This window comes from Odocoileus virginianus, chromosome 18 (genome assembly GCF_023699985.2).
Source record: "Odocoileus virginianus isolate 20LAN1187 ecotype Illinois chromosome 18, Ovbor_1.2, whole genome shotgun sequence".
Lineage (NCBI taxonomy): Eukaryota > Metazoa > Chordata > Mammalia > Artiodactyla > Cervidae > Odocoileus > Odocoileus virginianus.
Genome location: NC_069691.1, coordinates 49,500,729 through 49,528,467, shown reverse-complemented (window position 1 = coordinate 49,528,467; position 27,739 = coordinate 49,500,729). Strand labels below are relative to the sequence as shown.

Below are 27,739 nucleotides of genomic sequence, written 5' to 3'. Positions count from 1 at the left end.
CCCCTGGAACAAACTGCCCCAAAACTTACCAAGGTAGTATGAAACAACAAACGCTCGTCATCTCACACTGTTTCTGAGACTCAGGACTCTGGGTGGCACCCGGGGTCCTGGCTCAACCGTCACTTGAAGTCTCAGCCGTGGGATGACCCCCTCCTCAGCCTGCGTAGCTGTCTGTCGGCCGCGCTGGGTTCTCGCTGGCCGCGGGCTTCACTCCTCGCCCCAGGGGTCCCTCCTGAGCCTCCTCTCATGGGGCTGCGATGGCCCGCTTCCCGGGAGGGCGGGAGCCAAGAGAGAAAACGCGGGAGCCCCTGAGATGGAAACCACGTCTCGGACTAAAACTCAAGGACATGCCATCACTCCTGCTGTGTTCGAGGGCCACAGTGACCGGCCCTGGTGCAGAGTGTGAGGGGACGGGGACACGGTGGTCAGCGGGGGAAGAGAACTAGGGAGCAGGAGAGACTGGAAGCCATTCCAGAGGCTCTGCTCTCACACTATATTATTTTCAAAAAAGAATATAGAAAAGAGGGGGAAAGAAAAACACAAATATAGGGAACAGGAGATGCTGACTCAAAGTTTCAGAAATATCCCCAAATATGTGAAAACAGTACACAGAAGAGCGGCTTTTACATAGACTTTTGGGCTTTCTGTTACGCTTCTGACATGCTTTGGGGTCTTCTATTTCAAGCCATTGTTCTACTGCGGCATCATCACTGTTCTGGTTTTGACTAGACCATTATAACACACTGCAATATCTAGTAGAAAAAAAAAATAAAACAAAACACAAGAGAAAATATTAATTTTTAACAAGAACAAAATTCAATTAAAAAAACTGGCTTTTATATTCATGTTGAAATAATTGAGTCTATCTTCCTCTCCATGCAAATTCATTAATTTCAAAGAGGCGGCTATCAACAACTTATGAAAAATAAAAAATGATTTTAACAACTTGGAAAAGGAATGAAGGCTAATGAAGCTATACAATCACAGGGGAAATGCGGAGGGCAGAGGTGAACACCTGGTTCCCAAGGGCAAGGCAGCAGCTCCACGTCTGGGGAAAGGTGACGCAGATTTGCAGAACTTCCTGGTAATACATAGTGGAGGGTTGCAAGGTATTCAGTAATATTTGAAGCTTCATATAACGGCTTAGTAAATTTTTTATGTCGTGTGGTTCTGATTTTTGCTATATTCCCGTCCACACAGAGTAACGTGGCAACGGTGGCGAACTGCAAAGCAAGGATATTTGGTTTCTCTTTCTCCTGCCCACCGTCTCCTTTTACACCTGTATTATTCACCACGGATTAACTCCTATGACGACCCTAACCTCAGGCGTGTAATGCAATAGAGCTTAAGATCTTGCTTGGGTCACGGTGCAGGTGGAGGGGGCGGGCGGGGAAGTGGGGAGGTCTTCCATACTCGACCTGAGGGTCTCTTCCATCCCTGGACCCCAGCTTCCCTGAATTCTGTGCATCTGTGGGTCAAAGGAAAAGGCAAAATCTGGAGAACTGGGCACCAGGAGGACTAGCAGTCACGCCTCCAAGTGGTGTACAGCAACTTCTATTGGCCAGAACTCTGTCACATGACCCCAGGAGGTGCAACTAGAAAATGTACTAAGGATGTGTTTCCGGGAAGAAGGGGGCGGAGTTTGGTGAACACCCGATGGTTACGGCGAAGCAGCCCAAGGCTCTCCTGGGGCGTGAGGATGTGTGTTCTGTTGAAACCTCTTGCGCAAAACTCTAGCGTTCAGTCCTCCAATCTATCATTGTCTTGAACTTTATGCTTTTTATTTATTTATTTTTTGGCTTTACCATGCGGGGCATGCAGGATTTTAGGTCCCTGGCCAGAGATCAAACCTGTGCCCTGTGTACTGGATTCACAGATTCTTAACTGCGATTCTTAACCACTGGACCATCAGGGAAGTCCTCATGTACTTTATGCTTTGAAACAGCTATTCTTCAGTTCAGTTCAGTCACTCAGTCGTGTCGGACTCTTTGCAACCCCATGGATTGCAGCCCGCCAGGCTTCCCTATCCATCACCAACACCCAGAGCATACTCAAATTCATGTCCATGGCGTTGGTGATGCCAGCCAATCATCTCATCTTCTGTCCACCCCTTCTCCTCCCTCCTTCAATCTTTCCCAGTATCAGGGTCTTTTCCAATGAGTCAGTTCTTTGCATCAGATGGCCAAAGTACTGGAGCTTCAACTTCAGCATCAGTCCTTCCAATGAATATTCAGGACTGATTTCCTTTAGGATGGACTGGTTGGATCTCCCTGCAGTCCAAGGGACTCTTGAGAGTCTTCTCTACCACCACAGTTCAGAAGCATCAATTCTTCTGCACTCTGCTTTTTTTATAGTCCAACTCACATCCATACATGACTACTGGAAAAACCATGGCTTTGACTAGACGGACCTTTGTTGGCAAATTAATATCTCTGATTTTTAATATGCTGTCTAGGTCGGTCATAGCTTTTCTTCCAAGGAGCAAGTGTGTTTTAATTTCATGGCTGCACTCACCATCTGCAGTGATTTAGGAGCCCCCAAAAATAAAGTCTGCCACTGTTTCCATTGTTTCCCGATCTATTTGCCATGAAGTGATGATATTAGACGCCATGATATTAGTTTTCTGAATGTTGAGTTTTAAGCTAACTTTTTCACTCTCCTCTTTCAAGAGGCTCTTTAGTTCTTCTTCACTTTCTGCCATAAGGGTGGTGTCATCTGTATATCTGAGGTTACTGATATTTCTCCCAGCAATCTTGTTTCCAGCTTGTGCTTCATCCAGCCCAGCGTTTCTCATGATGCACTCTGCATATAAGTTAAATAAGTAGGGTGACAGTATACAGCCTTGACTTACTCCTTTCTGGATATGGAACTAGTCAGTTGTTTCATGTCCAGTTCTAACTGCTGCCTCTTGACCTGCATACATATTTTTCAGGAGGCAGGTAAGGTGGTCTGGTATTCCCATCTCTTAAAGAATTTTCCAGTTTGTTGTGATCTACACAGTCAAAGGCTTTGGTGTAGTCAATAAAGCAGAAGTAGATGTTTTCCTGCTTTTTCAATGATCCAGTGGATATTGGCAATTTGATCTCTGGTTCCTCTGCCTTTTATAAATCAGCTTGAACATCTGGAAGTTCGCGGTTCAAGTACTGTTGAAACCTGGCTTGGAGAGTTTTGAGCATTACTTTGCTAGCGTGTGAGATGAGTGCAATTGTGCTTTATGTACTTTATGCTTTGAAACAGCCATTCTTTGAATTGATAGAAATGAGAAGGGACTTTACTACCCAATGAGCTCTGCAAACGGCAGATGGTAGGTCTGAATGCAGACTGAGGGCTAGTCTGGAGCTGTTGTGAGTAGCTGCATGAGGCTGTGCTGCTCTTAAATGGCAGCGCTCACACTCCTGGGGATCAGTAAAGGAACATTTACTTAAGTGGTAAAAGTTCCTCTTTTAACTAGCTGATCCTAAAGTGTGAGAAAGTCACTCAGTCATGTCCAACTCTTTGTGACCCCATGGACTATACAGTCCATGGAATTCTCCAGGCCAGAATACTGGAGTGGGTAGCTTTTCTCTTCTCCAGGGGATCTTCCTGACCCAGGAATCGAACCGGAGTCTCCTGTATTGGAGGTGGATTCATTACCAACTGAGCTATTAGGGAAGCCCAACATATTTAAAATGATGGATGGTTGTTTTAAATGCCTGCTTGTCAATAAATGCTGGAGAGGGTGTGGAGAAAAGGGAACCCTCTTACACTGTTGGTGGGAATGCAAACTAGTACAGCCACTATGGAGAACAGTATGGATATTCCTTAAAAAACTGGAAATAGAACTGCCATACGACCCAGCAATCCCACTGCTGGGCATACACACTGAGGAAACCAGAATCGAAAGAGACACGTATACCCCAATATTCATTGCAGCACTGTTTATAATAGCCAGGACATGGAAGCAACCTAGATGTCCATCAGCAGATGAATGGATAAGAATGCTGTGGTACATATACACCATGGAATATTACTCAGCCATTAAAAAGAATACATTTGAATTAGTTCTGATGAGATGGATGAAACTGGAGCCTATTATACAGAGTGAAGTAAGTCAGAAAGAAAAACACCAATACAGTATACTAATGCATATATATGGAATTTAGAAAGAAGGTAACAATAACCCTGTATGCGAGACAGCAAAAGAGACACAGATGTATTGAACAGTCTTTTGGACTCTGTGGGAGAGGGAGAGGGCAGGATGATTTGGGAGAATGGCATTGAAACATGTAAAATATCATATGTGAAACAAATCACCAGTCCAGGTTTGATGCATGATACAGGATGCTCGGGGCTGGTGCACTGGGATGACCCAGAGGGATGAGATGGGGAGGGAGGAGGGAGGGGCGTTCAGGATGGGGGACACACGTAAACTCATAGTGGATTCAAGTCAATGTATGGCAAAACCAATACAATACTGTAAAGTAAAATAAATAAGTTAAAATAACTAACTAACTAAATAAATGCCTGCTTGTATGCAGGTGCAAATTCTTATTCACAGCACTTTTTATCGGTGCAATCAACATTTTTAAAAACCTATGAGGTAAAACAATCTGCACTTTAAAATGTTTGTATATAATACAATGAATTCAATAAACTGTCTCTTGAGACTGAAGAACAGAGAAAGGAAATGACAAATTCTGATTTCTAATGCTGAGATTTCAAAATTAAAGCAGCAAAATAAAAGTTAAAACCTCAGATTCAACAGACTTCAACTATTTTCTCCCTTGACTGATTTGCTTTTGTTATTAAGCTTCCAATGACTCATGATTTCAAACATCATTCCTTTGCAATAATTTATTAAATTGGCTCCTTTCTAGGCCAGAGACATAGTTCAAGTCATTTGGTAGATTTCACAAGAGCAATTGGTGACTGAAATTTTATGTAATGTTGAATTCAGGAATTGTACTAAGTTACTTCCTCTTGCTAACATATCTGATTTAAGACTTTCTCAATACTTGGTGTAGGTAATTGAGGATTTCCCTTAGACTGAATTGATGGATTATTAACCTCCTGTTTTCTCAACTGATTAAAAATAACTCTGATTTGGTGTATAATTCTACTTATTACTTTTCCCCCTTCCTGTGTGTCCAAATTTCTGCTCCTTCAATTTTTTGCTTCAATTTTTTTTTATCATATAGTATTCATAAGGAGCTTCATGGATAGCTGTGCTCATTAGCATCTTCTTTCCTTCCTTCCTCTGTTCCTTTCTTTCCTTTTGAACAGAAGGCATCAACTAGGGTGAATCAAGACAGTGAATCTCTTGATCTGTTGACATGTTCATAGCGTCAGACATTATGGCGTAAAGCAAATACAGGTACCCCATAAAAGAGTGCTTTCACACAACTCTAAAAGGAAAAAGGAATATTTGAAAATAGTTATAAAATAGAATCTTAAATTTTTAATTAAAGGTAGTAGTGAGAAGAACAGCCAAGGAAAAGAAACACTTTCTGTAACAATTAACCATTCCATTTGGATTTTCCAGGCTGTAAGCTCCTGGAAAAGCAGGACCTATCAGTCCTGCAATTGTAGGACTCTGTGTCTCTGGTTCGGCACAATCACTCAACACGTGTTGCATGAATAAACTGATGAAATCAATGTGAATGGTGAGGTTTATTATGCCCTTACATGTTTCAAATTACTTCCCTGGTGGCTCAGACGGTAAAGCGTCTGCCTACAGTGGGAGACCCGGGTTCAATCCCTGGGTCGGGAAGATCTCCTGGAGAAGGAAATGGCACCCCACTCCAGTATTCTTGCCTGGAAAACCCCCTGGATGGAGGAGCCTGGTAGGCTACAGCACATGGGGTCGCAAAGAGTCGGACACGACTGAGTGACTTCACCTTCATGTTTCAAATACAACCACAATCTTTTCCATGTTGAGATATGAAAATCTGTGCATAGCATGTAAGAAGAAAGTTATATAAATGTTTTTAATACTGTGAATAGATTTTCTTTTTTTCTTTTTTCAAAGAAAGCAAACCTGACATTCTTATCAAGGTTTCCAGAGCCTAGTCCACTGGTTGATGTTCTCTGATCGGTGCTGATGGAAAAGTGTTTAATCACTTGGAAAATGTCTCCTTGTGATGAAAACAGTTTCATTTCTGGAGTCAATTTGCTACCTGCTCCTTTTCTGATTCGGAAAATTTTCAAAGGAAACAGAAATGTGTTGGATTTCAGCCATCTTATTTAGAACTGTGTCAACAGAACAGTGTGGGAAAGGCAAGGTCTCATTTGTCCTGTGAGGGGTCACCCCCACAGGTTCACAAAGTCGCCCCCATCACTGTAGCTCCTTTTCTGGAGCACAACCCATGGTGATACTGTTCCAATGTCTTCAGCTCCACCCCCTGGACTGCAGATCCCCAGAGGCCAGGGGCAAGGTCCTTAATTCGAGTCCCTAGTGTAATGGCTGGCATATGGTGTGTGCCCCAATTTTTAAGCAAAAAGTAACTTGGTGGCGTAAAAATAAAATTTGCTCTTAATCCTAAAAAAAGAAATCAAAAGCCCAAACCCCCTTACTCTCAGAGGTAATCCTGAGATCAACTTGGTTATTTGTCAAAACTTTCAATAGTCCACCTAATAGCTGTCTGTAGACAGGCCCGGCTGCTGCCGTGTGCTCTGTCCTGTCTCCCCGTCAGATGCTGTCAGTGAGCACGTGGGCAAGCAGACACCAGGACACATTTACTTGCCACCGAGTCTGCAGTAGCACTGAGCACTGGCGTCACACACCCGTGAGTGAGGCCGCAATCTGAGGAACATAAGCTGACTAAACTGAAGGAGAAAGTTGGCTGCTCTTCCTTTAGTCTACTTTTAGGAAAATAAACATATGTGCGTTCTTAACATTATCTAAGAAGACGATTGCTTCTTGGCAGGAAAGCTATGACAAACCTAGACAGTGTATTAAAAAGCAAAGACATCACTTTGCCGACAAAGGTCCATATAGTCAAAGCTATGGTTTTTCCAGTAGTCAAGCACAGATGTGAGGGTTGGACCATAAAGAAGGCAGAGCACTGAAGACTAAATGCTTTCGAGTTGTGGTGTTGGAGAAGACTCTTGAGAGTCCCTTGGGTACCAAGGAGATCAAACCAGTCAATCCTAAAGGAAATCAACCCTAAATACCCACTGGAAGAACTGATGCTGAAGCTGAAGCTCCAATACTTCGGCCACCTGGTGTGAAGAGCCAGCTCACTGGGAAAGACCCTGATGCTGGGAAAGACTGAAGGCAGGAGGAGAAGAGGGCAACAGAGGATGAGATGGTTGGATGGCATCACCAACTCAATGGATATGAACTTGGGCAAACTCCAGGAGATGGTGAGGGACAGGGAAGCCTGGCGTGTTGCATTCCATGGGGTTGCAAAGAGTTGAACATGACTTGTTGACTGAACAACATTATGTCGTAACAGAAGGGGAGGGGCTCTCAGCTAAACCTTGTGGACTCTGGGCTCTTTGTGGCTCTCGGTCCTCACTCTGTAGAGTCTGCTTTCCTCCCTCTCCTGCCGCCTGTAAGATTATCTCTAGGGGCTTCCCTGGTGTTCCAGTACTTACAACTTCACCTTCCAGTGCTGGGGGTGCAGGTTCGATCCCTGGTCGGGGAGCTAAGATCCCATATGCCACAAAACCAAAAAACCAAAACAAAATAGAAGCACTATTGTAACAAATTCAATGGAGACTGAAAATGGTCCCACATTAAAAAAAAAAAAAAAAAAAAAAAGATTATTTCTGAAATCCTCAGTTTAGCCATTGCCCAATGGAGACCACTCACACCAGCCAGAGGGACTTCAGTCTGTGCGTTCAACCCCCTCACCCACCTCTGTGGCCCGGGAACCCCTGCTGCTCCGTCGGTCTCAGCCTTCTCTCCAAGGCCACTTGTTCCAGGAGGCCCTCTGTGACCCCCTGGACTAGGCAGTGTGAGGTGCCTCCATTGCATTGTGTCCTGACTCTGAACTGTGTCTCAGGATCACACACATCACATAAGTGACCATCCACCCCGCCTCGGGGCCTCTGAGCTCTGTGGAAGCTGGGGATTTCCCATCTCGCCCAGCCCTGTGTCTCCAGCACCTGCACTCGGTTTACAATGACTTCATTAAATGGGACAAACGAATCAAGTCTTCAACGTGACATAGGAGCTGCCTCGGAGTAAATGAAATGCTAGGCTGGGCATTTGTAGAAATGGGTTCAAATCCTATTTCCAGTGTGGTGTTTCCTGAGGTTGGGCTTCCCAGGTGGCTCAGTGGTAAAGAATCTGCCTGTTAATGCAAGAGACTCAGGTTTGATCCCGGGGTCAGGAAGATGCCCTGGAGGAGGAAATAGCAACCACTCCAGTATTCTTGCCTGGGAAATCCCATGGACAGAGGACCCTGGTGGGCTACAGTCCATGGGGTCACAAAGAGCTGGACACGATTGAGGGGCTGAGCATGCACGCACACACGGTGTTCTCAGGTCAGTTACTTTGACCTTGGCCCTGGTCTTCTGACAAAGAAGGTAAAAGAACTTATTTTAATAGTTTGCACAGAGATTCTTGTACTATAATATATAGAGCAGAGATTCTTTAGTCCCTTGAAGATGACTGTTAAGCATGCAACAGGGTTGCCAAGACCAACCATCAAACAGCAGTCTTTCCATCAGGGCAGGACGAGGACTGTCCAGCAACTCTGCCTCCAGGGCTGCCCCGCCTGCCCTGAGTCCTCCAGCTCCCAACCAGAGTGGGCGTCTGTCTGCTGTTTCCCCAGAGTGTACGCAAGACAAAAATCGTTGCTCTTATTTTATTTATGAACTCCAGCCATTATCGCTTGGCGCCAGGACAACTGAAATGTACATTTATGGGTCCCTGTGATTCCCATCTAAAGCCTAATGAAGTCAGTCAAAAGTGAGGCCAAAATCACCATTTATTATTGATCATTTGGATCCAATTTCCAAAAAGACGAGGTGATTTAGAGTAACATGTGAAACAGGCTGTTTAAATCATACCCTGAGAACAGGAAAGATGAGATACTCCTAGAGGACAGGAGACAGGGTCACTGGAGCCCCCATTGGTGTGGTTAGGGCTCAAGCATGAGGGACACTGACTACAGGCTCTTGATCAGAAGTATGTCATTCCTCGATTTTCTTGCTGTTTATCTTGTAGATGTAAGAATATTTCTTTTTATTTATTTACTTGGCTGCGCCGGGTCTTAGTTGCAGCATGTGGGACCTTAGTTCTCCAACCAAAGATTGAACCCAGGCCCCGTGCATTGGGAACTCAGAGTCTGAGCCATTGGGCCACCAGGGAAGTTCCAAGAATATTTCTTTTTCAATGTCAAACAACAACAACAAAAAACTAAAAGCACCTCCCAGTTCCTGACCTGTAGGTCAACGCAGAAGAACTGGTGTTTCTTCTTAGGCTTCCTCCTTTCTAATTACTCACGTCTTGGTTCAATAATTAAAATCTACCTGATGGCTAAATCTCATGATGGGACAATACAGGTAATGGAAGCTCAGTCACATCTAATTGGTAAGAATGACAGCTCAGCCAATGTGTCTGTGGTTGTAGGTACTCAGGAAAGGGCTTATTCCGAGTCCGCGCCCCACCATGAGTGTGAGAGTTCGTCAGTCAGCTCCTGTCCTCAAAACTGCCCAGTCTCTGTAGACAGGATTTGTGCTAAAGATTTCTGTTTTCTTTTTGTTGCTGTGTGTTGTTCAGTCGCTCTTTGGGGCCCCAGGGACTGCAGCACACCAGGCTTCCCTGTTTTTCACTATCTCCTGGAATTTGCTCAAACTCATGTCCATTGAGTCAATGATGCCGTCCAACCATCTCATCCTCTGCCACCTCCTTCTCCTCCTGCCCTCAGTCTTTCCCAGCATCAGAGTCTTTTCCAAGGAGTCGGCTCTTCACATCAGGTGGCCAAAGTGTTTGTTTTTAAAATGCAGGAAAAGAAAATCTTGTGGATTTTTTACCTTAACCTATCTAATGGAGCCTATTATGTCATCCCCTTGGCTATGGACCTCAGTTTTATTTTGCTGACTTCACCCTGTCTTCCTAGTTTCCACCTCTTAACACTTAGCTCTTTAAAAAGACTTAATAGCCACAAAGCCAGGAACAACTAAGAAACCACACCTTTGCTTTCAGACAACACATAAATCATCCCAAACAGGTCTCTATCCTGAGAATTTCCCCAGATGTAGATTTTACAATTCTCTCCGTATTTTCATTTGAGTCACAAAACCCAAAGTTTGTATATTTTATCATTCAAAAAGAAATCTGCATCCAAAGTGTGAAATTAAGGGCCAGTTTTTGTTGTCACTTATCATCTCTGGCAACAGAATTATTAATATCACCTCAAGACATTAGCTATCTCTGTATTTTACTCAGGTAAGATACCTGTAAACCAAAAAATTCCAGTCTTAGAAAAAATTTTCCATATATTAACTAACTTATTTTGTTTTGCTGTAGGAACATTTTATGTCATATCAGTGCAATTCCATCAAGGGGATGGGTGTGAGGAAGGAGTATTCACTGTTTTAGAACAAATCGTTAAAAAAATAAGTTAACCCCAGTAGAAGTTTTCCAATAAATAAAATAAAAATAAATTAACTTATATATAGTACCCATTAAACATTCACTTTATGTTCAGCTGTTTATTAACATAAATCACAAAATTAGATCACAATTCATAAAACTAGATACTCAGTCAGGTGAACAAAACCCATATTATTCACAGAAGCATGAACCTAAAACATTAACTAGACAAATATGGCATATAATAAGTCAGTTATTTCTAAAGTGTAGTAAAGTTGGGGATAAAAGAGATAACTAAGTAGAACATGAATTTTTTAATTCTAATAATTATGTATTACTCTTAATGAGTGTAGAAAAAGTAATACCACAGTCCTGTAATATTACTGGTATCATTGTTTTGTACAAAGTTAAGCTTAACTTTATAAAAGTATATCATTTTAATGAAAAATATTAAAGCAATAATAAATGTACTATGTGTGTGTTTATGTTCAGTCACTCAGTCATGCCTGACTCTTTTGCGACCCCTTGGACTGCGGCCCTCCAGGCTCCTCTGTCCTTGGGATTTCTGAGGCAAAGATACTGGATTGGGTTTCTTCTTCCAGGGGATCTTCCTGACCCAGGAACCTAACCTGTGTCTCTTGCATCTCCTGCAGATTCTCTACCATTGAATCACCTGGGAAACCCATTCAGGCACCTTAGGTTTTGGTTAAAGCCCTAAGGCAAAAGCTGGCTTCTCCCCTCAGCTTAACTTGTGTGTTCAGTCTTTGACTTTAGGATTCTTGATTTTCTTGTTATCCATGGACGTGTTTATAGAAAGATAGTAAAGGTATTCCACATGGTATTTTCAGTTGTTTTCATCAGCTCATTTGGCCCTGCACCTAAACTGTCATTGCTATGTGGGAGATTCTATCTCCAAGCACAGGTAGTCCTGCTTGAAGACATACTGGACACATGAAAACCTAAACCAGACTGCCGAGTAATGGCTTACAGAGTTTCTTTAAATAATGGGTGCTGCCAGAGCCTTTAAAGAGTTTGTTTTACAGGTTATTAATTTAACTACTTACGGAGAGCCTGGAAGCAGCATGACTTCAATGATTTGGAACCATAATAGCTGAAGAATAATCAAAATACATTCATAATCTGACCTATTCTAACCACCTCCACAATCGGAATTCTCATCCATGAGGCTACCATAAGCCCCTGTCTGGATCTTTAAATTAGCCTTACCTAACTGGTCCTTGCTTTTATCTTTGTTCCTTTCCTTGTTGTGGTTGTTGTTCAGCTGCTAAATCATGTCCAATTCCTTGCAACCCCATGAAGTGCAATACGCCAGGCTTCCCTGTCCTTCACTATCTCGTGGAGTTTGCTCCAACTCATGTCCATTGAGTCAGTCATGTCATCCAACCATTTCATCCTCTGCTACCTCCTTCTCCTCCTGCCCTCAATCTTTCCCAGCATCAAGGTCTTTTTCAATGAGTCAGCTCTTCACAACAGGTAGTCAAAATAGCAGCTTCAGCATCAGCATCAGTCCTTCCAATGAATATTCAGGACTGATTTCCTTAATGATGGACTGGTTTGATCTCCCTGCAGTCCAAGGGACTCGCAAGAGTCTTCTCTAGCACCACAATTTGAAAGCATCAAGCCTTCGGTGCTCAGCCTTGTTTATGGTCCAACTCTCACATCTATACATGACTGCTGGAAAAACCATAGCCTAGACTATACAGACCTTTGTTGGAAAAGTGATGGCTCTGCTTTTTAATATGCTAAGTTTGTCATAGCTGTTCTTCCCAGAAGCAAGCATCTTTTAATTTCAGGGCAGTCACCATCTGAAGTGATTTTGGAACCCAAGAAAAGAAAATCTGCCACTGTTCCCATTTTTTTCCCCTTCTATTTGCCATCAAGTGATGGGACCGGATGCCATGATCTTAGTTTTTTGAATGTTGAGTTTCTGTTCCTTCCCTTACCAATCTCAGAAGCAGATACTGTGATTCCATGTGGATATGAGTGAGGCCAGGCCAGGCCACCCCTTGGCACTGTTGAGGGCCCCTCATCTCACTCTAAACTAAAGCCACAGTCGTCACTTGGATCCTAATGCTCTCCCTCACTTTCTCAGCCAAAGCTCTCCTTCCTTCCTTGCTTTTTCCAAAACAAGCAGGAATGTTCTTGCCTCAGGGTCTCTGTAACCTATTGCCCTTTCAGCCTGAAGCCACCTCCACTCAGGCATCCACTGTCTTTTTCCCTCAGCCCTTCAGGTCTTGTCCAGATATTATCTCCTCACTGAGACTGTCTCAGACTCTTTAAAACTGAAAACTTCCCTCACTCCTGTCCACATTTCAAATCCCATTTCCCTTCATTTCTTTCCACAGCGTTTTATCTTCTACTCTACCACTTAACGGGTGGGACAGTAGTACAGGTGCATTGGTTGCACCTGCCAGTGCGGGAGACACAAGAGATGCAGGTTCAATTCCTGGCTCAGGAAGATCCCCTGGAAAAGGGAATGGCTACTCACTCCAGTAGTCTTGCCTGGAGAATCCCATGGATAGAGGAGCCTGGTGGGCTATAGTCCATGAAGTCACAAAGAGTCAGACATGACTGAGCACACATACACACACATACCACTTAACTAAATGAGTTATTCTTATATGCTCTTAAGATAATACTTGGCACTTAAGTGATATACCAGTGTTTGATAGCAATATGTAACAATTTATATACCTTGTTTATTGTCCGACACCATGACCACTAGGATATCTGCTCCTCTAGTTTACTGCTGTATCCCATAGTCTAGAAGAATGCCAAGCACATGGTACAGGCTCCAAAAACTGTTGAATGAATAGAAATAGCTATAAATATACAATAAAAAGTGATTTAGTTTGTTAAAAATCTTTTTTACATAGTTTCAGAAATGGAAGCCATTCCTAAGACCAAGTTCTCAAAGACCATTCCCCCTACCCCCAAGAAATGGAATTCAAATTCAAATTTAAAAACTCCTTGCAATATGCCAAAAGATACAATTATCTAAAAGATATGTGAAATGCTGGACTGGATGAAGCACAAGCTGGAATCAAGATTGCTGGGAGAAATATCAATAACCTCAGATATACAGATGACACCACCCTTATGGCAGAAAGTGAAGAAGCCTCTTGATGAAAGTGAAAGAGGAGAGTGAAAAAGTTGGCTTAAATCTCAACATTCAGAAAACTAAGATCATGGCATCCGGTTCCATCACTTCATGGCAAATAGATGGGGAAACAATGAAAACAGAGACAGCATTTATTTTGGGGGTCTCCAGAATACTGCAGATGGTGACTGCAATCATGAAATTAAAAGACACTTGTTCCTTAGAAGAAAAGCTATGACGAACCTAGATAGCATATTAAAAATCAGAGACATTACTTTGCCAACAAAGGTCCGTCTAGTCAAAGCTATGGTTTTTCCAGTAGTCATGTATGGATGTGAGAGTTGGACTATAAAGAAAGCTGATTGCCAAAGAATTGATGCTTTTGAACTGTGGTGTTGGAGAAGACTCTTGAGAGTCCCTTGGACTGCAAGGAGATCCAACCAGTCAATCCTAAAGGAAATCAGTCCTGAATATTCACTGGAAGGACTGATGCTGAAGTTGAAACTCCAATACTTTGGCCACCTGATGTGAAGAATCAACTCATTGGAAAAGACCCTGATGCTGGAAAAGATTGAAGGTGGGAGGAGAAGATGGTGGATGAGATGGTTGGATGGCATCACCGACGCAATGGACATGAGTTTGAGTAAGCTCCGGGAGTTGGTGATGGACAGGGAAGCCTGGCCGTGCTGCAGTCCATGGGGTCACAAAGAGTCGGACACGAATGAGCGAATGAACTGAACTGAACTGATCTAAAAGACAGTATTTTTTTATGCAAAAAGATCTACAAGAATGCCATACTTCACTCTCAGTTTACATACAGGCCTAGCAGCTCAGATGGTAAAGATTCTGCCTGAAATGAGGGAAACCCAGGTTCAATCCCTGGGTCGGGAAGATCCCTTGGAAAATGGAATGGCAATCCACTCCAGTATTCTTGCCTGGAGAATCCCATGGACAGAGGAGCCTGGCAGGCTATAGTCCATGGGATTGCAAAGAGTAAGACATGACTGAGCAACTAACACTTTCACTTCACTTTCACCACAATAACACCCGTGCAAGCCATGTACCCCCACAAGTGAAAAATTATATGACCAAAGTTCTAAATGACAGTATTTTGAGCTCTTGTGAAGATCAGCACTCTGGGCCCACATCTCCCAGGGTGGCTCTCCAAGTAGTCATTAACACAGAGACACACTTTTAAATAAAGAGAAAATCTCCTGTTCATTGTTGTTAGAGAATAACTAAAAGGATGAAATTTCCGGGCATCAGCAAGGTGGGGAATGGCATCATTGGAAAACATAAGGCTTACAACTACCAGATATCTACTCTCAATCCAGGCTTTCCTGATGACTCAGTGGTAGAGTCCTTATGCCAGTGCAGGAGATGTGGGATCAATCCCTGGGTCAGGAAGATCCCCTGAAGAAGGAAATGACAAGTCACTCCAGTATTCTTACTTGGAAAATTCCATGGACAGAGGAGCCTGGTGGGCTACAGTCCACAGGGTCACAAAGAGTCAGACCGGAGTGATCAACTAAGTGTGCGTGCACACAAACACACCAACAGTCAATCCAGCTTCTAATTCCTGGATCATTTAGGGTACCACTCTGTGTATACTGAGCTTCCACCTCAATTTCATTGGTATGCAACTTTGCTTATCTCCTCTGCAGGGTATGAAATGGCTTCTAAGCATAGTCCATTACTAAAAACAGACCAATCTTATTGTAACCAATCAAAACCATTCAGAAGAGGGTGCAAAGCTCATCAAGTGCCTTTGGGGCTGCAGGTTGGACGAGCAGGAGAATGTCCCCCTTCCTCCTGGGTGTCTTTCTCCTGGTCCATACGTCTTCATGTCTCTGCAGAGACCCTGTTTATCCAGCTACATCCATTGTGGCCCGGCCAGAATGATTAGGCAAACTGCATCGCCAGAAACTCAGTTCATTAATATGGAGACCTGATACCTTCAGGACAAACCAGGCTCTGTCTTGGTAACATGGCTGGCCGTTGGCTCTGCATTCTGAAAATATTCAGGAGAAAAATTCCAGAAGTTTCCAAAAAGCAAAACTTGAATTTGTCTAGTTAATGGGACCTGTTTAAATAGCATTTACAATGTATTTACAACTATTTACATAGCATTTACACTATTACGTATTACAAGCAATCTCGAGATGATTTAAAACATAAAGGAAGATGTGCAGAGGTTGGGTTTCCCAGGTGGCTCAGTGGTAAAGAATCTGCCTGCCAAGGAAGGAGACGCAGGAGACCTGAGTTCGATCCCTGTGTCAGGAAAATCCCCTGGAGGAAGAAATGGCAACCCACTCCGGTATTCTTGCCTGGGAAATCCCATGGGTGGAGGAGCCTGGTGGGCTACAGCTCACTGGGTCACAAGGAGTTGGATAGGACTATACATGCACGTGTAGAGGTTATATGTAAATATACACATAAGGGACTCGAGCATCTTTGGATTTTGGTCCCAGGGATCCTGAAACCACTCTCCCTCAGATATGGATGGACGACTGTACTGCTAATTTGTCAAACCATGACTGTGACACACCAGAGGTGGAACAGAAAGAAACCCTGTCAGTAAGAGGCACAGAGAACCCACCTGTCATACATAAAGTGAGAGACTTGTCTAGTCACATTTCTAATTTCCCTTCAAGGATTACAATTTCATGAAATTAAGGTATGAAATTCACGGAAGAAAAATTCAAGTTCTCAGCAGAGTGTGGTTAAATGACATGGAAAAAGTCTTCAAAACTGAAATTTGTCAAGGTAGTACAACAGTTTGTGAGTATAAACTTCCCAATTGTTGAGCAGATAGGTAGTTTCGGTTTATTATCTAGGAATTACAGCACTCATTGTGGTCAGATAAAAATGTAGAACAGTGAACCCTCCTTCCCCTGCCCCTACATAAGGGCATAGCCACCTACCTCTAAAATACTTTCACAAAACATTTACATGGTATCGCCTTTTAAGATCTGCTAATTCAAAATGATTAAAGCAAGGGAGAGAAAAAGCACTCCCACCTCTATACACATTAAGTGGTACAAACACACTGAAACTCACAAAGGTTAGGGAAAACAAGTAAAGAACTTCATAGCTGAGGTGAAGCAGGGGGCAGTGTGTAGCTTTAGTTTCTAAGATTTTTATTTCTTAGTGACAGAAGTACCTGATATATTTGTTATTAGTTATAAAAATAATTATGTTATTTTCAATAATGGACTGTGCAAGAAGCCTTTTCAGACATTTCAGAGGAGCTGCTGTTGTTCAGCTGTGAAGTTGTTTCGATTCTTTGTGACCCCATGGACTGCGGTATGCCAGGCTCCCATGTACTCTGCTATCTCCTGGAATTTGCTCAAATATATGTCCATTGAGTTGGTGATGCTATCTAACCATCTCATCCTCTGCCGGTCCCTTCACCTTTTGCCTTCAGTCTTTCCCAGCATCAGGGTCTTTTCCAATGAGTGGGCTCTTTGTATCAGGTAGTCAAAGTATTGGAGTTTTGGCTTCAGCAAGAGTCCTTCCAATGAATATTCAGGACTGATTTCCTTTAGGGTCGGTTGGTTTGATCTCCTTGCTGTCCGTGCATACAAACTGCACACAAATAAAGAAACTGAGGTATAGACTGCAGAGAGATTATGCAGAGAGATTACCTTGAAAGATTTGAGAATTAGAGGCTGGAGAGGGAGCAGATAACTGCTAATTCAAAATCTTTTACTTCCCAATTATGTCATAGTGCAGGGATTCCCAGGTGGTGCTAGTGATAAAGAACCCACCTGCCAATGGAGATGCAAGAGACTCACGTTTGATCCCTGAGTAGGGAAGAGCCCCTAGAGAAAGGCATGGCAACCTGTATTCTTGCCTGGAGAATCCCATGGCATGGAGAGCCTGGTGGGCTACAGCCCATAGGATTGCAAAGAGTTGGAAACAGCTGAAGTGTCTTAGCATGCACGCAGGTCATACTGCATCTTGCTGATGTCCAGAAAGTTCACCTTTTCTTCAGTTACTTTCTAACAAGGATATTTTCTACTCCTGTACTTATATGCAGCATATCTTCTATCACACAATGATTCCAAATTTGCTTAAAACAGAGTGAACTTGTGAAACAAAGCATGTGGGAATTTGCTTTCACTTCCTGGCTCCCAGTGTGTGTCAGGCACTGCATAAATCTGGGAGACAACCCCGGATGACAAGGCCTGATGGGGGTGGCAGACCACTGGGTGAGCAATGCTAAGGCCGAGCCCTACACGCCATGACCAAATGTGGACGGGGGATTGGAGAGCATGCGGCAAGGGCTGGGGTCTGAAGAGAACTGGAGCATTCTGGAAGAACAGACGTATAAACTGATTCTGAAGGATGCTTGGAAGTTTGGTAGGAGATAGTTGGTTTTGAAACTAAGAGAGTGTTCTGAGTAAGGGAATAACTGCGTTGTCATTATGATCCAGAAAAAGAAGAAAAAAAAAAAAGAGCAAGAGAACTTGACTTGTTTCAGAAACAGGAGAAAGTCAACGTAGCTGTAGTTTAGGTTGGGACAGAGGACTTGCAGGCCACCTAAGGCTGTGGATGTAGCAGAGGCGGGCTTGCTACAGTCTTTGGAGTAAATTGGGAGGTTTGGGCTTAATTCTGAGAGCAAAAAGAGAAGCTGCTGAAGGGGTTCCAAACAGGAGTGTTAGGAGATAGAATGTGTTTCATTCACCACTTAAATAAACAGTCAAGTCAGAAGAGCCCTTCTGAATTATGAGAGTCTGAAAACAGCCCCAGCTCCCAGAGAGGTGGTATTCTATGTCATTCGATCTAAAAGTGCTTTTAAATAAGCATTTCTGCCTTCACAACACTGTAGGAGACCATTAACCTCATCAAATGGAAGCCCAGTGACAATAGTCTTTATTCCAGATGAGCACAACTCAGGAATTACCCATCTTTTTAAACTTATTACAGAAATAGCATTCCATGCTTGGGGGGGGGGGGGGGGGCGGGGAGTATAGAGGCAGAATTTGACTTGGCTGTATTCCAAACAAGAATAGAAATTTAAAAGTCTCAACCATCTACTAACATCACAGGTCAATTTCAGAATTTCAGAACTGGCAAGGGTATTCAAGATTCTTTGGTCCAAAGCCTTCATTTTACAAGAAGTGAGGACAGTACACAGAGTATACAGAGTATTTCCTTGTAAGATAATCAGAAAAGAGCAATTATTTAAGACCTGGATTCTTTTTGAAAGACTTCAGTGTAGCATAATGGTAACTGAATTACTACAAATGATAAGTGAAAAAAAAGAGCATGCTGATTTCCAACACTGTTCTCAAGCCTCGGAAGCCCCTGGCCTCCGATTATTCACACCTTTGCGTGGCCCCTTCCCACAGTGCACCAGACTGCAGCTCCTGGAGTCTTCTCTCTTTCTCTCCCTTTCCCTCCCTATCATACCCTCTGGAGGGAGCCTGAGGCCTCGTCTGGAGCAGCGCTGTGACAGATGTCCCACAGTGGCCAGGGAGGCCTGCCTGCAGGCCTTGGGAGTGAACTCGGAGGCACATGCCTCCAGGCAGAGCTAAGCCATGAGGGCAGCCCCCGTGACAGCCAGGCAGCAACCTCAGGAGAGACCCTGAGCCAGGGCCGCCCAGCCGGGAGGGGTGCTCAGAGTCAGTCTGGGCTCCTGACCCTCAGAACTGTGTGAAACAGTCAGAGTTTGTTGTTTCAAAACCCCAAATTTGAAGGTAATTTGTACGAGATAACTCTCGGCTTCCCTGGTGGCTCAGTGGTAAAGAAACTGCCTGCAATACAGGAGCCTCGGGTTGGATCCCTGGATCGGGAAGATCCCCTGGAGAAGGAATTGGCAAACCACCCTAGCCTGGAGAATCCTATGGACAGAGAAGCCTAGCAGGCTACAGTCTGTAGGATCGGAAAGAGTTGGAAACGACTGACTAAACAACAACTGCAACAGTATTCATTAAAAAAAAAAAAAATTATACCCCCACACACCAGCACTTGCCCTGTTCCTCTATCTGACCTTATATTTGCGTATGTACTTGACCTCCATTACTCCTTTTGATCATGTAGTGAGGTGGTTCTGTAATCGCTATTGGGCAGATAAGAGCCCTAGGTTCAGAGAGGTTAACTGACCCTGACCTGAGCTGTGGACATACAGCTCATTTTCTAAGCAGAGCTGGGTCAATTCTGCTGAGGAAGCCTGGCTGCAAATGTTGCATGTATTTCATACTTTGAGTTTCTTTTAAACATTGTTAGGGCTCAGAGGAACTGTGGGCTTTCACAGCTACACACCCACTGGTCAACTTCTAATTCTGTGTCCTTTCACACATATTTTAAGTTCTCTGTGCAAAACATACAGGGATGACAGGGTCTTCTCTGAATACCATTTCTGCCCCAGACTCCTGTTCACCTTAGCAATAACCACCACTTTCAGTGAGCACACCTGCCTGACTATGCTCATAACAGTACAAATAAAGATTCCTATTTTCCTAATAATCAAAAACTGTCTTCTCTGACTGAAAATGAGAGCACAAATGAAAGGTTTCATTACTCCTGGTGGACCTTAGCTGCTGACTTCAAATGGAATTATTCCCTCTTGTGATTGGAGTAAGACCCCTTGAAGGTCACCTCTCCAAGCCCAGACTCTGTCTAGGGAAGGCAGTTTTGTGCAGGAATCCTCCTCATTTGTAAACAGCCCAAGTGAGGTCTAGAAATGACCCTGTTCCCGTTTTCCAGTTATCTAAGTCATCGATCCCCAATCTTTTGGGCGCCAGGGACTGATTTCATGGAAGATAATTTTTCCACAGACTGGGGTGGGGGGAAGAATGATTTGGGAATGATTCAAGTGCATTACGTTTATTGCGCAATCTATTTCTATTATTATTATATCAACTCCGCCTCAGATCATCAGGCATTAGATCCCAGAGGTTGAGGACCTCTGATCTAAATAAAGCTTTCCCCAAGCACACCTTCCTTTCACTGTTTCTCCGAAAATGGTGCACAGATGAGCTGGGTCAGTTACCTGGGTACAGGTAATGCTTAGGTCCCCACATGAACCTGAATTGACCCAGGAGTGGGTGGTAACTTTCTCCATAACCCAGACGATTCATACTTTTATCAATTAAATATTTCAGGTCTTTTTCATTTAAAAAAAAAAAAGGTCTTCAGCAAAGTCTCCCTTGTCCTATAGGAAAAGCAACTGGTTTTGATTTAAGCAGTTGATTAAAAATGCTGAGTCAGACAGTGATTTGTATTCAAGCCTTGACAGTACTCCAGGTGCTATATGTACTGGGCTGACACGCATTACTGTGCACAATTATCCAGCCAAGAACAGACCTGAACATGCTGTCATCCATTCTACATTTCCCACTGTTGTTCAGTGCAAATACGGTGTGGAAATTCTGACATGAGGCCATCTATGGAATTCCCCAATGTAGTAGGTACTGTAACCCAACTCATGAAGCATGTGGAGTTGGTCCGGTCAAATTCTTTATCTAGCCTGATGATTCAAATTTTCTATGTCATTCTAGAGATTTAAACAACCTTGTTTTAAAAATACTGGTTTTAAAGTACCTGCAGGTAAGAGACAGTTTTATTAACAGGAAGGATCCATCTTTACCATCCCCAAACTTAGGATAAGGTATCAAACAAACTGTTCAGCTTCCATTAGGCAATTAGGCTCTCTTACACGGATAACATAATCATGTGAACTCGGCAATGAGGTGAGGTGACTGACATCTTTACTGAGAGACAGGGGGCACAAAAATTATTTCCTCTGGGTGGGGCATGTGAGTAAACATTTGTCAATATCCCTTCCTGGGTAATGAAAGTTTCAGGCAGAAAGGCTTTTAAAAAACACAAATCAAGGAACCTCCATGAGTGGCAAAAATCGGGACTGAAATAGGAAGCGATGAGGGTGGAGTATTGTTTTTAAGCCCCCCTCCCCCCAAATCCTCGGTCCTGAGGATACATAAAACTGAGCCCTTGAACAAGGTATTGCTGATTTCACACCAGGTTGGCTTTCTTCTAATTAGCTGCAGACAGGGCGACGACGTACGACACGTCCGCTTTCCAAGAGGGCTTCTGCGGTCCGGTGATATTTGCACATCACACCGGGCCTGGCGGTTACAAATCCACCTCCTTAAGAAGCCGTGTGAAGAAGCGAGAACGATCAATAAGGAAAAAAAAAAAAATCTTCCCGGCTATAAATCAGCCACGTGGAGCTGCGGCAGCGGCTGCAGCCCCGACTTCCTGGTTCCATTCCTGCCGGCCCCGCGGCGGGGCCTGGGGGAACGCGGCGGGGGGCGAGGGGGGACGAGCGTTAAGGCCGGAGATACGGCCCCAATGGACAATAAAAGTTGGGAGACCCGGTCAGCTTTTAAGTGCTGAGCGGTTGGGGCCGAGGCTGAGGACAGCCCTGGGGAAGAGTGTAAGTTAGTCAGCCGCGAGGTAGCAGGACCTGGAGGGGTCGAGCGGACCGCGGCGGAGCAGGGACTGCAGACCCGGCGGCGGGGAGGGAGGGAGAGAGGGGAGGGGTGGCCCGTCCGGCGAGGGGAGTTCCGGATCGGCGGCGGGGAGGGCGGCCGCCGGGCGGCGGGGGCGGGCGGAGGCGGCGAGCGCGGAGGGGGAAGGAGGGAGGGGAGGGGAGGGGAGAGCGGTGGCGGCGGCGGCTGCGCCGGGCTGTGCGCCTCTCGCCGCCGGAGGAAGATGAGGCTGAAGATCGGGCTCCTCTTACGCAGTTTGCTGGTGGTGGGCAGCTTCCTGGGGCTGGTGGTCCTCTGGTCCTCCCTGTCCCCGCGGCCGGACGAGCCGAGCCCGCTGAGCAGGATGAGGGTGAGTGACCCGCCCGCCCCCCTCCGGCGGCGGCGACCTACAACTTGTTTTGTTCGCGCGCTTGGCGGGAGCGGGGGCGGTGGGTCGCGCGCGGGCTCCGCAGGTGGCGCGGCGGGTGGGGGGCCCCCGAGCCCGGCCCCCGCCTCCCCGCCTCCCCGCCCCACGCTGCGGCGGAGGCTCGGCGGCCGCCCTCCGTGCGGGGACCGCGGGCGGGAGCGGAGGAGGGCCGGGCCGGGACCGCCGCCGCGGCGGCCGGGGACGCGGGGCTGGTCCGGGCTGCGGCCTGTGGCGCGTGCAGGCCTGATGGAGGCGAGGGGGCCGCGGCCGCCGCCACCGCCCGGTGCGGACCAGGCCCCGGGGTCCGGCAGCCGCCGCCCCCGCGCGTCTCGGGCGCCCCCCGGCTGCTCGGCCCTCGGCGCCCCCACCGTCCGCCGGGATGGGAGCGCGCGGCCCCGCCCCCGGCCCCAAGAAGAGCGCCGCCCCCTAGGCTCCGGCGCCGTGAGCGGCAGGGAGCCGCCGAGGCCTCGCCCGGGACCGGCCTCCCTCGCCCACTCCCGGGCCCCCCAGTCCCGGAGCCCCTCCCCCGGCCGCCCCGTCGGGCCGGAACACCCCTTTCCCCGCCCCTCCCCAGGCTGCGGCCGAGCGCCCAAACTAACTTGAGCCGTCGCCGCCCGCGACGAGGGGCTCCTCCAGACGCGCTGTCCACCGCCCGACGCTCCCCGGCGGTGGGGCTCCATCGTCGCCCCGGGACGTAGGTGACCGCTGACCGGCCGCGCTCCCCGTTTCGGCCGCGCCCCTCCTTCCCGGGAGCTGGGGGCGACCAGGCCGCGGCGGGGCGGGGCGGGGCGGGGGACCGAGGGTGGGGTGGGAGACGTGCCGCTTCCAGCGCCTTCTGCAAACAGCATCTGCATTGCATCCAAGGGGTCCCCTTTATTAACTTTCCTTCTGGAAAGTTAGCGTCTGGAAGTTCTGTGACAAGGCATCCTTTCAACACTAAGAATCGTAGGAAGAGATTTCCTTATCAGGTCCTGCCCCTGTGATGGGGTTAGATTTACTCTTGAGATGTACTCTGAAGTTGCAGCGTCTATTTGAAGACTTAATGGCACTGGGATCTCTGTAACGTCTTGGAGGGGTGGGGGGTTTCCCTTGAAGTCGTTTAAATTAAGGATAATAAAAAGTATGGTGACCTTTTTATGATTTTGCTTTCAAAATGAGTTACCAAGGACGAGCGAATACTGCAATTGTTTGAAAATATTTCTGATCACACATGGCCTTTAACAGAGCTAGAGACGTTTAAACGCCATTTCCTGGGGGAGAAACTCAGGAAAGAGTGACAGAATTAGCCATATTCAGAATGTCCTGCAGTTCAGATGACAAAATCTTCCAAAGGAGTGATGGAGTGTCAGCCCCAAGGTCCTGAAATACTGAAATATTTTTATTACTGGGCCACGAGCTCATTTAATACCTATAGAGGGTGGTTATAACTTAATTTTTGGTCCAGTTTATTGAATATTAGTTTATCAGTGGATCCAGTATAATTTCTGCCATTTGCCAAAGACCAAAGCTAGCTTTTTAAGACTTTCAAGCAAATAACATTAAGAAGATTGCTTTATGTATCTGAAGAGCCAAACGTTTTATTAGTTTGCAGGTAAATATTAACTAAGCAGTTGAAGATAACAGCCAATAAATCATAACAGCACAAATAATGTACTGCTGCTCCCTTTTAATCAAAACTAAGCTAAGAGCTTCTGAGATGCAGCTATCCAAGGACATCTTGCTTAGGGAAGACTCCTGAGTTTCCCTTCCCCCATCTGGTCTTTTACTTTCTGATTACACATATTCCAGCCTTGGTGAAACATCTGCCTCTCCTTAATGCTGGTCCATTTATAGGACTTTCTGGATTCTGATAAATGACCTGAGATAGTCTGGAATAATCCCATTTACCAAATACAAATTCTGCCTCTACTCTAGCAAGCTGGTCCTGGCGGGTTCACCCCCTGTAGCTTCCTGCCTTAATCTTTCAGTGTTCCAGGCACAAAAGTTTGCTGCAGCCTGGTGCTTTTTTCCTGGACTACTTCCTCCTTTAGATCTGCCCAGCAAAACAGGTCACCTATGGTCAAGACAACAGAAACACATTTCTTTTCACTTTCTCATCTCTGGGCCTCTTGCTGTTTCTCTGGTGTGAATGATGTGAAAGGTGATCTTACCATTCAAATCATACTCTGTTGGATAAGTTTTCATCTATTCAGCAAACATTTTTGAGTATCTCCTATGTTCTGGTGCTAGTTGTTAGGGAATACTCCTTGCCCCTAAACTTTTGAATCATGTAGGCTACTGGGTCAAAAATCACATTAATCAAGACTTCGCAAATCTATAAATAAAAACTGTGCCACATGCTGTGGAAAAAAAAAAAAACCCACAGCGGGTAACAAAATGGTGGTGCTTGGGCATGAAAGCCTTATCTGAAGAAATGACCTTTGAGTTAGACTCTGAGGATCTGAAGAAAAGTCACTGTTGATCTGGGAGTTGATCAACTGTTGATCACTGTTGATCTGGCAGGCCTGAGATGGGGGAGTATGTGCAAAGGTTCTGAGGTAGGAGGTAGCATGGTGATCTGAGGAAGAATAAGACCAGTGGAGTTAGAACATTACTTTGGCCTCCTGATGCAGGGAGCCGACTCATTGGAAAAGACACTGATGATGGGAAAGATTGAGGGCAGGAGGAGAAGTGGGCAACAGGATGAGATGGTTGGAGGCATCACCAACTCAATGGACAGGAATTTGAGCAAATTCCAGGAGATAGTGAAGGACAGAGAAGCATGAAGTGCTGCAGTTCATGGGGTCATGAAGAGTCAGGCATGACTGAGCAACTACAGTTAGGACATGAAGAGTGAGGGTGCAGAGATCAGGCCAGGGATCAGGTCTTTAGAGCAGCCATCAACTCCAAAGATGGAGCTCGTGGAAGGATTTTTACATAGAGGAGAAACACGATCAGATTTGTGCTTTGAAGAGATCACTCTGGCGGTATTGGTTTTGAGCAGGAGCAGATGGGAATTCCTGTTGGAGGTTATAATAGCCCTGGTGGGATGTGATGTTGATGGAATTGGCAGAGTGACAGAGGGAGGGGAGAAAAGTCAGTTAATTCAAGAGCTATTCAATGGAGGTGCAGAGGCACCAGGACTAGGTGTTTGCACAAGGGAGTGAAGGAGAAGGAAGGTGACCAGAGGCACCCAATAAGTGATAGGAAAGTGACAGGTTGTTTATTACATGGAAGGTTCTGAAGACCAAAATCTGTAAATTCTAATGTTACATTTTGCAGTTCTAATGTGAAGACTTATCTTTTTAGGCTTTGTTCTCAGAATATTTTAAGGTCAGCTTGTACTACAACCATCTGTTTAGCACTTCCAAAGTGTAGACAGTTCCTTTAATTAAATAAATGACAGTATCTCCTAGATCATTTCTCCAAGGTTCCAGCCCTGAGAGTTTAACATTGAATCATTAGCCTCCAAAAATAAAGGTCTAAAATGGAGATGTTGAAAGATGTCTGTGCTTCTCCTATAACAAATTCAGTGCTGGTGAGAAGCTGCATGTGAGCCGGTGATTCTCAGTATGTGCTAATGTTGCTTGAGTCAAACTATTAAAGCCATTTAGATTCAGGGCGTGCAGAGTAGGACTCACTCAAGACCTGTTGCTAGATGGAGAGGTTTTATGTGATAAGCTGAGACAGAGGAAAGGAGCCTCGGTTAATGAAGCTGTGATTGAATTGACTACCCAGTTGGTCAGGTTCTACCCTAGCAAAGCCTTTTATCTCAGCTGTGATCGGCTGCAACCAGAAAAACTGCCCTTGACCATGGTATTTTATTTCAAACAAAAGCTCATATATTAGGGATGGAGCTGTCACTTAGCAGAAGTGTAATGTCAGAAGAGGTCACTGTTGTTTCAGTTGCCCAAGTGAAATGCCCGGGACTGGCTTTTGTTCTCTGTTTTGCCGTCCTCTCCCATTCCTGCAGTGAAAAACTCCCATGTTACCAAGTCTAAGAAATTTGGGTTCTACAGTCTTCTGAAATTAATGCAGTTTTATGTACACATGCATTCTCCTGGGTTGAGACTCTGAAGCTGTCACATTTCTTAAAGGTTCCTGTGAAGCACTGAGTCTTTGAGAGGCAGGATTCACGTTTTCTGCTCGTGGAATTTCTCCCTCCCCTTCCACGGTGCTGCAGCATTCATCCACGTCTCTCCCCTGCAGGGCTGGGCGCCCTGGAAATGCAGACATCCCTAAGAATTTCTGTGTCCGTCGATTCAGTGGAAGTATTTTCCATCTGGTGGTAGAAGGTCAGACATCAGTCCTGTTAGAGCCATGGTTGGGCTTAGCAAACACTCGGTGGGTATTTGACACATCTGTTGAGGGAGTGACTGCCACTCTCTCCCAGTTCTCACAGAACTCTGTCCATACTATTAATACACATTTTACTTCCTCACCTTCCCTCTTCCACTGTACAGACCCTGACTATAAAAGCATTCCTCTCACAGCCTCAGGCTGTGTCCATTCAGCTCTAGAAATTTCACATTCTTGATAGCACTACTTTTCTTCCTCTGTCAGATTGTACGTTCATTCTTCAGGGATGAATACCCAAAATACAATTCTAATTTCTGGGACACCCCCCCACCCCCTGCTCCAGACCCCACTGAGAGCACCAGGACGGCCTCAAGGAAAAGCCCCTGCTCTAAAGGGGTCACATCCTAGTTGAAGAAGAGACTCGAGCACCCACATGGCCTTGGTTCCTTCCCCTCCTTACTCTGGTGTCTGTGTGAGGACACCTCACTCCGGGAGCAGTCACAGGATGTCTCCTTAGCAGGTGGAGAAGGCTTAGAACAGCCATTCAGGGAATGCACAATTACTAGTAAAGAAAGCATGGAAACAGAATTTGGGAAACTATTTTGTGATGGGACGAGCTGCATGAAAAGGGAGTTGAGGTACCGGCTTCAGTTTGGTTCTGGTAAAGACTGCATTAGATCAGTTAATAGTAAATTAGAGATGAGAGAGAGAAAGTAATGCATTATGAATGAACGTCAGAATTCTGAGCTTGGGCCATTTGTAAACATTATTTGTAATTTCCAACTTGAGTTATTTAAAAAAAAAAGCTTGGTCAGCAAGATTTGAACAGCTCTCGAACATTGGAACCAGGTTGTGATTATTCAGCTTCAATTTCAATTGTTGGCTTTGTTCATATTTTGGATTCTAATTTTCATCCCTGTAGAACAAATGCACAATCTGACAGA

The 27,739-nt window shown here is 45.2% G+C and overlaps 1 protein-coding gene and 1 long non-coding RNA gene across 5 annotated transcripts in view; one reads left to right on the top strand and one right to left on the bottom strand.

The window, feature by feature from the left end:
- Positions 1 to 207: 207 nt before the first annotated feature.
- LOC139039528 (uncharacterized) lies at positions 208 to 23,535 on the bottom strand. Its single transcript, XR_011492867.1, has 3 exons — positions 23,117 to 23,535; positions 13,244 to 13,350; positions 208 to 752 (listed from the first exon to the last, which is right to left on the bottom strand). It is a non-coding gene; the product is annotated as an uncharacterized lncRNA (long non-coding RNA).
- The window catches only part of GALNT7 (polypeptide N-acetylgalactosaminyltransferase 7), a 132,546-nt gene continuing 127,079 nt past the window's right edge, over positions 22,273 to 27,739 (top strand). For all 4 annotated transcript variants that reach the window (XM_070480688.1, XM_070480687.1, XM_020898299.2 and 1 more), the window contains exon 1: positions 22,273 to 22,460. In XM_070480688.1, coding sequence (XP_070336789.1) covers positions 22,335 to 22,460 — 126 coding nt within the window. In that variant the 5' untranslated portion in view covers positions 22,273 to 22,334. The remainder of the gene's footprint in view (positions 22,461 to 27,739) is intronic.